The 12,126-nt window shown below is 31.8% G+C and overlaps 1 protein-coding gene across 1 annotated transcript in view; it reads left to right on the top strand.

The window, feature by feature from the left end:
* Window positions 1–12,126, top strand: part of LVRN (laeverin) — a 1,030,506-nt gene that overhangs the window by 544,897 nt on the left and 473,483 nt on the right. Inside the window, exon 10 of the mRNA XM_044059628.1 lies at window positions 1,963–2,129. Coding sequence (XP_043915563.1) covers window positions 1,963–2,129 — 167 coding nt within the window. The remainder of the gene's footprint in view (window positions 1–1,962; window positions 2,130–12,126) is intronic.

Below are 12,126 nucleotides of genomic sequence, written 5' to 3'. Positions count from 1 at the left end.
TTGTGTTTGCCACTAAAAATGAATAATTAACACATTAAGACATTAATTTGTAAATGAATGAATGAATGAATTAAAATTTCTTTCTGTATCTTTGTCAGTTCAGGCTGAAAACTCCCTTCAGGTACTAAATCTTCCTAAAACAAACACACAGGCACAAAATATTTATTTAATATAGTTGCTGTGTAGAAACAACCTTTCATTCCAAAATGCATCCTTAAAGGAAATGAGATGAGAGTGGGTTTGTAAAAAATGTTCACTAATGCCTCTTTACTGAGTTTTGCATCTGGTTTTACTTACTTTCTACATTTTTCTTTCATCGGGTTAGCAATCTCCCTTGGACTCCATCAAGACTTTAAAATAAAACTTTGAAGCCTTTGCTCATGTTCTTCTGATGTAGTAAGGCACCTGTCTTACATAGCTTTCTAGAACCACCAATTTTATTATTTTGACATTTACTAATTGCATTGACTCCATATCTGCCTTTATTCAATGATTATGGAGGTTTCATGGCTTCCTCTTCATGTAGAGTCTCTGTCATTTTAAGCAAGTGTATTTCTTCTTATGTGTCAGTTTATATTTCTGGGGAAATTTTAACTTCAGTGGCAATGTTTTTCTCAGTGGAATACAGCTGTAGTTGGTAAGCATGCTAACTGTTGTGGGTCCATTTTTTTATCTTTGTTGCTACAACTTACAGCTCAAAACAAAAAGCATTCAAGAGGGTATGCATTATGTACCTTTTTGCAGATGAACATATTCGTGCAGCAGTCAGAGACCAGCACTCTCATACAGATAAGGGCTAGCAGTTACTAACGACTACAAACTAATAACAAATGAGACAACTGAATGAACAAAATGGATCACAGTTCCAAAAACAGGACAATGACATCAGGATTTATTGCAAAACAAGTGGATTTTTTTTCTAGTAATGTAACATCAGATTTCTACCAATTTAAGAATACTAACAACTCACACCATCCTCCTCTGTTTAACTAACTGCACTGAAATCTGAGACAATAGTTAGTCATTCATGGGTAACTGTTTCACTCATGCATTCCTCTTTTATCAAAACAAAACAAGACTAATGCATCATCCAGCATGTATCTTTGTCTCCACAATAGCAAGACCCAGCCAAATCCCTAGCAAACGTCTTATTACTAGCAGAGAAAAAGTCTTTGGCCACAGACTACCCACTCTGACCACATAAAAGAAGTTAGACATTACATTTGTGTTACACATTATGAGACTATAGAGGTTAATCAAAATCCTTAGAGATTCCAGCACAAATGTTATTTCCCCATCACAACTCTGCTCCAATAGTGTAAACTGTAAGAGGGGGCATGTCTACTGCCTAAAATGGAATAAAAATCAGCATGCATCATTTCTTCTTTCCAGTAAACAAATTTCCTCTCATGTTTTCTCATTCTAAAAATATCTATCACATAACTAAAAAGCTTTGTATTTTAGAAAACTTATTAGCAATATATTTTTAAAGAAATAGACAAGGTTTATAGTGTTTTTGCAATTGCCAGCATGAATTACACAGTTCATGCATTTCTGTAATTATTCTGTGTTCTCTCTTCTTCGCTATTGTTTTCTTGTTGACCTTTCCTCCCTGCACTGTTCCATCTGCATTCCAGTCTATTTCATACTTTAGTAAACCACTTAAAAACATATGTGTGGTGTGTATTATGTATCCAGCTTGTTGCATGTGTGGATGAGTTCTGATAATAAAAATGGCATTTTTTTTTACTTTGACCCTATATCATGCACTTCCACAACAATATTATCTACCATTTAAGGTGCCATAAATATTTTGCATATTTTTATAAACTGAGAAAATTATTGTCTGCTTTTCTTTTGTTGATACTGCATATTAGTAGACAATTAATTTAAAAGTTATATTATGACCATTGTGCTCTGTTTCGTGTGCAAAACTCAAAATTTATTGTGTTGCTTCATAAGACTTTAGATAATCAGACAGAAGTTCAACTCCCAGCACCACTGAAAACGATTATGGACTCCTGGACATTGCAGGTCGGATTTCCAATTGTCACACTTAACACATCCATTGGTCAAATCAGCCAGGAAATGGTAGACTTACAAGGAGAAAATGAAACAACACTTGGAAAGTATGTTGTCTAACATTTAGCATGAACTGTCTTAATTTCTGTTTTTTAGAAAAAATGAAATTACTGTGGCGACAGTATGTATTTGTGAAGTGCTTGTCATATTAGTTACATGCAGGCATAAAACTGACATTCATTTGTATTTTTATATTAATGCAATTCATTGTGAAAATGTTACTTATTAAGTGCCTAGCTCCAAGCTCTACAAGTTAAATTGTGTCAAAAAGAGGGATATGAGGCAACATAAAAATAAACTTATGGGAATGCACATATGCTGTCTTTAATCTACTGCATACAAACAAGCAAATATATATGTAGTGCAAGAGGCTCCCTGATTACGCTTAAAAAACAACTGAAGTAGTTCCAAATTCAGAGCTATAAAAGTGTGAGACCTGACCTTAACAAAGCTTAGAGGTGTGGGGGCAGAGCCTGAATGGCTAACTGAAAGCAGCAGTATTTTAGAGCTCCATATAACTAGTTAAATAAGACAGGGAAAAATATTATTTTTTTTTCTTCAAAGTATAACATCTTATAGATAAAAGACTAATTTACAAAATTAGAAACTTTGGTGAAGTTTTACAAATAATTTCCTATCAAAAAGCTTGGAGATATATTCACTTGTTAAAATGAGCAACTCAAAGAATTCTCACCAGGATGCTGCCTTAAAGAAGGAACTACAACAGATGGCGTCTACCCTGCAGCAGTTGTCTTTAAAGATGGATGATTTTAAAGAGAACCTGGAAAATCTTAAAACAAGCAGTCAAAAACAGGCTAACACCCTCAAGGAAATGCTACAACAACACCAGACAAGGATAACAGGAATAGAGGTTTCTCTAAATGACATAGAACGCAGACTTAAGGAAGAGGAAACACAGAAAGAACTGCTTCTTAAACAAAACACTTGGTTGGTTAATAAAGTAGATGACTTGGAAAATAGGGAGAGGAGAAATAACATCAGGATTTTCGGATTACCTGAAAACACAGAAGGTGAGGATATTATTTCCTTTTTATCAAGCTGGATCCCTGACTTTTTAAATTTAAAAGAAGGACTTTCCTTTGGCATTGAAAGGGCACACAGAGCTCTTGGGAAACCTGCCACTAACTCAAACTCTCCTCCTAGGTCAGTAATTATCAAATTTCTTTCATACTTGGACAAGGAACTGACTTTAAGGTCTGCTTGGAGGAAGGCACCTCTAAAATATAAACAGAGCCTGATAAGATTTGATAACGACTATTCATCTAGAATAATGGAACAAAGGAAAAAAGTGTGGCCAATGATAAAGTTTCTGAAACAAAATAACATCAAGGCACAACTTGCATCTCCAGCTAAGATAAGAATACTGTATGCCAATGAGATGAGGACTTTTATTGACTTAGAGGAAGCCTCTTCATTTATTAAAACTAATAATGTGATAACTTTAACAGAAGATATGGATTGGATGTCACCTTCTCTCAAGAGAACAAAAGAAACAAATGTCTGGACAGATGTCAAAAAGAAGAAGCAAAAGACTGATACTGTTACAGCCAAATCTCTCAAAGCATCTACTATGATATGAATTGTTTTAAAATTACTTTAAAGGACCAATTTTATTGCTTGGAATTTTAAAACAAAGGTTACTAACTACTGGAATCTTTATCTATATTATTTTGAAACTAGATGACACATGAGAGTTTTCACATTACCTCGGGTATGTAAAACAGGGTACTTTTCTTTCACAGAATGAGGGTTATACAGCACATAAAATATTTATACTGTAAATCAACATACATAGTATATGTATATTTTCTCTTAATTTTCTCTTTTCTTTTTCTCTTCTCTCTTTTCTCTTTATTATTTTAACTGCATCTTGCCCACCTTTCTAAATTCTCTCCTATTTACTATACTAATATAGTCTGTATATATTTAATAACTCACTATCTATACATAGATAAATAATAGTCTAAAATAATCTAGTTTTAAGGTAGACTAATTGGAATAGTGAACTTAATTAATTGTTATTACAATATTTATTAGATTAATGATAGTCACTGTTATGCTTATTGGGATTGGAGACATGTCCGTGATTAACTCTGAAATGTTCCATTCATGTACATATGTCCTTTAAAATTATTTCCTTTTAGTATTAACAAATACATAAAAAAGGAGGGAAAAATTTACTTTTGTACTGTTGGTTAAGAAAAGTGATTCTTTCTTCACATTCTATGTGCGTTGCCATAGCAACAATAAAGAATTGATGCAGTTTCTAAGGACACTGTGAATCTGCGAAGTGCATGTAGCCTCACAGTTAACAAATAATAAGAAAAAGTAATATTGTTTAGTTATTAAAATGAAAAACAACCTAAACAAGGTAAAATAAATACATAATAGGATTATCTGTAAATATTTTATGATTTATCCTCATAGGATTACATATTCCTGGAAACACAATTGAAATGTTCCCAAACTACATGTGCACTGAAATGTAGCTGTTTGATTAAAAAGTATTACTAATTTTAACATGCTGATTTCACAAGCTGTCTGCAGTGTAAAAGTTACATTTTATATGTTACTTGAAATTGTCAGTCTCTAGAGCATATGAAAAGATACATATTACTTTTTGCAACATGTTATCTTTGCAGTTACCTCACACGCTGTACAAACTCACTTGGTAACTGATAGCTATGCATTTAAAATATCAGTTTAAATATTAAATGTGCCCTTGAAATGCTGTTGACATTTTGACAAAATATAATCTGAACTGTAAAATGAATGACTTGAAAGAAGTGAAGTAATGCATAGATTTCAAAGACACTACAGCAAAAGTAAAAATATATATTCACAAGGAAGTATTGAAATGTTTTAGTCTTCCAGTTAAAATAGCTTACTGTCAACATTTTGTGATATCAGAAAGTTTGAAGAGCTAGGAAATTACTATTCTTTGCCTTTATAATGATTATTAGACAGATGTTAGACTCTGCTTAGTTTAATGAATTGTGACATATGTTTATGAGAAAAAGTGGACTCAGTTACTCACATTGGACTACACATTCCTGGAAACTCAACTGAAATGTCCCCAAATTACTTTTGAATTTAAATGAACCTGCCTGATTAATAAGCATAATTTACTTTAACAACCTGAGTCCATAAGCTATCTGCTCTATATATGCTACATTATATATGTCACGTGCATATGACAGTCTCTAGAGCACATGAAAAAAATACATATTATTTTTGCAACATGCTATATTTGCACTAATTATACATTCTAAACTTACTCAATTGGCAACTGATAAGTTATTTATTTGAAATATCAGTCTAAATATTAATTGTGCCCTTGAAATATTGTTGCCGTTTTGACAAAACAAAACCTGAATTGAAAAAGTAATGATTTGAAGAAGTGAAGTATTGTACAGATTTCAAAGACAGCTATTGACACTACAATATAAGTAGAAATGTATACATGCAAGGAAAAATTGTAATGCTTTATACTTTTAGTTAAAATAGCTTATTGTTAAATTTTTGCTTTATCAGAAAATTTAAAGACCTAGGAAATTATTTCTAATTTATCTTTATAATGTTTACTAAAGTGATGTTAGTCACTGACTTGTTTAATGGATTGCGAGTCATGTACAAGACGGACTACTGAATGTTATTTCTGTTTACCTATGTTTGCTGAATTTCTTTTATTAGTACTGATTTAAAACAAGGGAAAGAAAGTGAAGGGAAATCTCTGTTTTTGGTCAAAGGAGGAGAGGCTTAAAAGTATTCTAATTGCCTCGAGAACTCTCTAAGATGCTCTAAATACTATTTGATCAATACTTACCTAAGGTAAGTCTTGATTACCATATAGATACCTGCACATTCATTCTAGACCTGATGTGATTACCCATTCTGGAAGCAGGAGGTGCCCTATGCAGGATGGGAATTGTCAGGGTGATCATAGTTCATTCTTAGACTCTGCTTTGTAAATCTATAAATATGTAAAAGCACTGCACACTACTCAGAGTCAGGATACCACTGATAAGCCATGTCTTTTCATAAGTGTAAGTTGAAGTTGGTGAGCTGAAGAGTGGGAAAGTAAAGGAAGACAGTACACCTACAGTAAATTCATATTTCATTGGTAATCATTCATTGTCCCCTGTAGAGTCCTTTTAGTCAAATTATTTTAATAATAATCTATTTGTTGTTGGCTTATTTAGTGTATGCTCCTCTGTTGCATTTAATTTATCCAAAATTACATATCTGGCATGTTTGGGATCTCTTAAGGGTAACTAAATATTGAATATTTTCTAAGTCAACATAATAATTGTTTACACTACTAACATTTCATCCTGATATATAAAATACTATAGAACAATAATAGAATAAAATAGAATTTCATATCTCTTTTAAGAAAATTCTCCATATAATAATTTAACATATGGAGCTCAGTTAATATTGTTGGTTAAAGGTATGAGTGATAATCCAATAGATCTATCTTTATGTATTGGATTAGGAATGACTTTCATTCCATGTTTAATGGGAAATTTATATTTACTTGTATTTGATACTTTAGAATTAATGTTTTATAGAAGTACTTTTTAAAGCCTGACCAGAGTTTTACCCTACTTATATTTAAAGAAGAAAGAACATTAAATTACACTCCCAAGTTTACATACATAAAAATAACATCCAATGTTATCAGAGAATATGGTATAACTACTATAATAAAAATTAAAAAAAAAAGAAGCAAAATGTTTCTTCCAACAATAACTTGAAATGGATTTAACATTCTTATCATTAAATACTAATGGCTAAGTAATGCAAACAAAAGATCAAACTTACTAAAATATTTAAATCTAAATAAAGCACAAGTAGCATTTCTCCAGGAAATGCATTTTAAGACTAATGATAGCTTTATTTGGAACCCCGAGGACTATGCAGTCTTAGCTCAATCCTCCTATAGAACAAAGACAAAAGGAGTATCAATTCTCTGGAAGAAAAACATAATCACTCCAAAAGTTATTTATAAATATGAAGACAAAGAAGGTCTACTAGCATTTGTTAGAATTAAATTTAATAACAGAATATGGACCTTAGCTACTCTATATTGGTTCCCAGGAATTGGAGCAGGAATGTTTAAAAAAATACCTAGATTTTACTTCCAACAATTATAAAGGAAATCTTATACTGGGAGGAGACTTTAATTGTACCTTAGAAGCTTCTGAAAACACCAAGAAGTCTTTTTGCATAGCAACTATTTCAAAGTCCTTAAAAATGGATTGATTCATTTCATTTAATTGACACTTTTAAAGTAAAAGATGATAAATCCTTATTATTTTCCCATAAAGGCCACAGATTTGGAACACAAACTAGAATAGACAAATTATTCATAGTTCAAGATATACAAACAAAAATCCTCAACTGCTCAATAGTTCCATGTCCCTTCTCAGATCATGATTCTCTGATAATGAAGCTCCAAATAGAGTTTAAACCTTTAATCCTCTCAACTAGAATTCCATCATATATCATGAAAATTAAAGAATTCAGACCCTGGATGTTGTCAGAACTACAATTATTTCTTGAAATTAATAATACAACAGAAATCAGTAGAGTCTTGGTTTGGGACTCATTAAAAGCATATTTATTTGGTAAGACCCTTAGCTGGTACAAAATCAAAGTTAGAGAGTGGGAATCTGAATCATTGGACTTACAAACCAGACTCTTGACAGCAAAATCTAAAAAAAATCAGAATTGTCCAGAAGTCAAAAAAGAAATAGAGGAATTAAATAATTAATATATAATGAAATTCTAACACACGATACTTGTCTAGCCTTGGAAAATTTAAAAATAAACTCATTAGCCACCTCCCCCAGATATCTACATAACTTATCTACAAGAATTAAAATACAATCTAAAGCAAATAACATTGGTAGTATATATCATGAAAAGAAAGGGAAACAAGTATCAAATATAGGAGACATCCTTCAAGCATGTCGGTTCCATTATATGGAACACTTCAAAAAAGAAGATTTAGATACCAATCAAATAAACTTAGATACAAACCTTATCAATATTAAAAAAAATTACAAAAACTTAACAAAAACCTATATCTTACAAAGAAATTGTTGACAAGATAAAAGAAAGTAAATCTAACAAAGAGATAGATGGTATAATTGCGGACATTTACAAACTCTTCCATTCAACAGTAATCTCCATTTTTCATAAAACTTTGCAAGAAGTCCAGTCAGAAGCAAAAATACCACCCTCATGGAAATATTCTCTTATAACACCAATTCTAAAAGATAATAAACCATCAGACCATTGCACCTCATACAGACCTATATCATTACTGAATAATGATTACAACATATTCATGTCAATCCTAGCTAACAGAATGAAAATCCCACGTTCAAAGACAATTAATAATGATTAAACTGGATTTTTATATAACAGGCACACACATGATAATATTAAAAGGATACTTACTCTTATAGATTATGTGAATAAAGAAGATAGAGAAACACTCATAATAGGATTAGACATAGAAAAAACCTTTGATTCCCTCAACTGGGAATATCTATTTAAAACTTTAGCATTATTTGAATTTCCTCTTCCCTTCATCTCATTACTAAAAAGCATATATATTAATAACTTAGCCTACATTAAATTAGGTCCTTTCACCTCAGAATCTATCCATGTAACAAAAGGTACTAAACAAGGATGCCACCTTTCTCCTATTTTATTTGCTTTGGCTATAGAAATACTTGCAGAAATAATATGCAATAATCCAAGAATAAAAGGAATAGAAGTCTATGACCAGTACATATCCAAAATAATGCTTTTTGCTGATGATATTTTATTAACCCTATCAAACTCCAGAGAGTCATTAGGAGAACTAGAAGAAGTAATGGAGAAATTGTATAAGATTTCAGGTCTACACTTTAATAGATCAAAATCAAAATTTCTATTTTTAAATAAGAAAAAAGAACTACAAGTTACAGATAAATCCATCATAGGAAAACAAGAACTTACGCTAAATTATTTAGGAATAGTGTTATGCAAAAATGTACTTCCACGGTGGTGCAGTGGTAGCATTGTTGCCTCACAGCAAGAGGTTCTCCCGTTCGATTCTCAGCTTGGGTTGGGAGTGCCTTCTGTGTGGAGTCTGCTTGTCCTCCCCGCGGTCGAGTGGGCATTCAAAAGACATGCGTTGAATGGGCATGCCTTCGTTGAAGGTTGGGTGTTGGGCTGGCAACTCGACACCATAAAAACCAACTGCCAATCATTAGCGGACCGGAGTTCTGCTGTGGCGACCCCTAACCGGGAAAAGCCAAAAGACAAACAACAGTGTTATGCAAAAATATAAACAAAACAATATTAATAAATTATAAAAACATTATTGAAGCAATAAAAATATATAAAGAAAAGTGGAACTAAATTATATTAACTTTTGAAGACAGATTGCAATTAATAAAAATGGCCTTATTGCCAAAAATACTATATGTAGCATTAGCAATACAGTTAATTCCTGAAAGATTCATTCTTAAAGAAATAAATTTAAGTTTAATCAATTTTTTATGGTATCCCAAAAAGAAGAGAGTAGCTCTAACTCATCACATTAGACCCTGGAAACAAGAAGGATTGAACTTCCCAGAAATAGAAACATATATAAAAGCATCTGTGCTTAAAACTACAATAGATTGGATAAACCCAAATTACTTTGCCAACTGGAAAGAATTAACAACGGCTATATTAACAAATGAATTGAATCTGTTAAAAAAATTCTAATAGTAGACAAATCAAACAAACCCTGGTACATACTATGTATAAGTATACAATATAATATAACAAAACCTTCTAAAACAACACTGATTAATCATTACATCAATTCCTTTAGGAAACTTATCAATGCAAACATAGATCTAAAACTTTGGTTTGACCTTTTAACCCCATTTACCATCACTAAGAACTTTCCTCAAAATATATAGGGAAACAATAACCTCCTGGGAACAAAATGGATTCTTATGCTGGTTTCAATGTGTACATAAATTAAATGTTTTAGATATACATATGATAAAAACTGCTTACAATATTCCAACACAGGACTGGTTAACCTTGCAAAGCATTCTAATGTACACTCAAGATTTATGCAGATTAATTAATAATTCCTCATTTAAAGATATTTCAAATCTAATAAGTTTTCTGTATGAATTTATATATAATAGTTGTGAAAAGAAAAATTCCATTTCAAATCTATATAAAGAGTTAATAACATATAAAACAATTCCCAAACCATCATACTGGCACTTCTTAACAAAAGGTCAGTCATAGCAGTTAACAGAAAAAATTAAAACTAACATCTTACTATCAGTTAATTACACCTCTAACACACAGTACTGGAAAATATTTAACTGGAAATACTTACATAGAGCACTTTTAACATCAGATAGAATTAAAAAGATCAGTACTAATACAAATGGTTTTTGTTGGTGGTGTGAAAAGTCAAATAAAGCAGACTGGATTCATATTTTTTATGAATGTAATAAAATTAAATCATATTGGAATGGAATCAATCCGTTTTTACAAGCTTTATTTAATGAATCCTTTACCTTAACTAAAGTATTGATAATTCTAAATGTAAATGAAGGTCCCTACCTGAATAAGACAAATATGTATTTGTTATGCACAATACTTGCTATATCTAGGAAATGCATAACCAGAAGGTGGAATTCAAATACACCCCCAACCTTGGAAGAATTCTACACTTTACTGAAGACAACTGCATTGATAGAAATAAAAATCAAAGAACTACGAATCTATCTCAGGCCACTGGTAAATAATCCCTGGAAGAAAGTTATATCTTTGTTGGACACTCTGCAATAATCAATATTGTATCTCTGATAACTGATCTGTTAATTCTATATTTAATAACATACAGTGTATATAATTGAAAGTCAGGCTATTATAAATATTGTACATAGTTGTTTAAAATGATATTTAAAAATATTATGTAAATGTTATCTTAATTGAAAATAAAAAAAATATTTGAGGGAAAAAAAGCTTAGAGGTGTGTTTAACAATTGTTAAGCACCTCCAAGCTCTGTTAATATTGTGTCTGCACTAAAAAGAGACAGCACTGACCAGTAAACAGCAGCAAGGAAGAAATCACTTCATTTCAGCTCTCATTTCTGCCTATTGTCTGCTGAACAACACAAAGTATCTTGAATTAAACTGCTGTTGTTATGCAGGGAATACATAAGATGTTAGCCACTGCCCCACGACTTCTAACTAATAAAGGAGTTATGATCACCAACTCGTTCATAATCCTCTATATTATTAATGTACATGGATGTGCATACACACACACATGCATGCATGCATACACACATATGAATATGCGCTAACACATACTGAGGCATGCACTGAACAGATACTACATACCCAGGTGTGCTATGAAGGACAAGCCCAACAGGCATTTGCCTTGTAGGCCTTCATATCTGGTAATAGCTGTGCAGTGCATAAGCAAGCATGTATTTTGAGGGGTTATATTAGCTATGTATGGAACATATTTTTTACACCCCCCAATAAGATCAGTTTTATCTGAGCAAATTTAATAAATATATAGAGTAGTCTCACTTTTGATCAGTCTTTTTTCCATTTTATCTCTTGAAACTGAGAGAAACAACATTCATTTAAAGGGGAATTTCATCCTTCTCCAAGGCACAACTTCCACAAAGTTGCTTAGAATTAGCAGAGGAATGGAGAGGCTTTCCCCCTGCTCAGAGAACAGCTTTGCCTCACCTTTGTAAAACATTATATTTTATGGTATTGTATTTTTCGTCAAATGCTTTTCCATTCAGCTTCAGTTTCTTTTCAGTAAAACAGCATTCAACATAAAAACACTATAGTCAGCTTTACCACACACGTAGATACAAACACACACAGCAAAATGTAACAATAAGCTCTGGCCTATTGAAGCAAAAAATCTCTAACTCTGCATTGTTTGTTTCAGTTTACTCTGAGATTTGATTTGGATTT

This window comes from Protopterus annectens, chromosome 17.part0, assembly GCF_019279795.1.
Source record: "Protopterus annectens isolate FY-2018-M chromosome 17.part0, PAN1.0, whole genome shotgun sequence".
NCBI classification, from domain to species: Eukaryota; Metazoa; Chordata; order Ceratodontiformes; family Protopteridae; genus Protopterus; species Protopterus annectens.
Note: the sequence above shows the minus strand (reverse complement) of the source record. Positions and strands in the feature narration are given on the sequence as shown.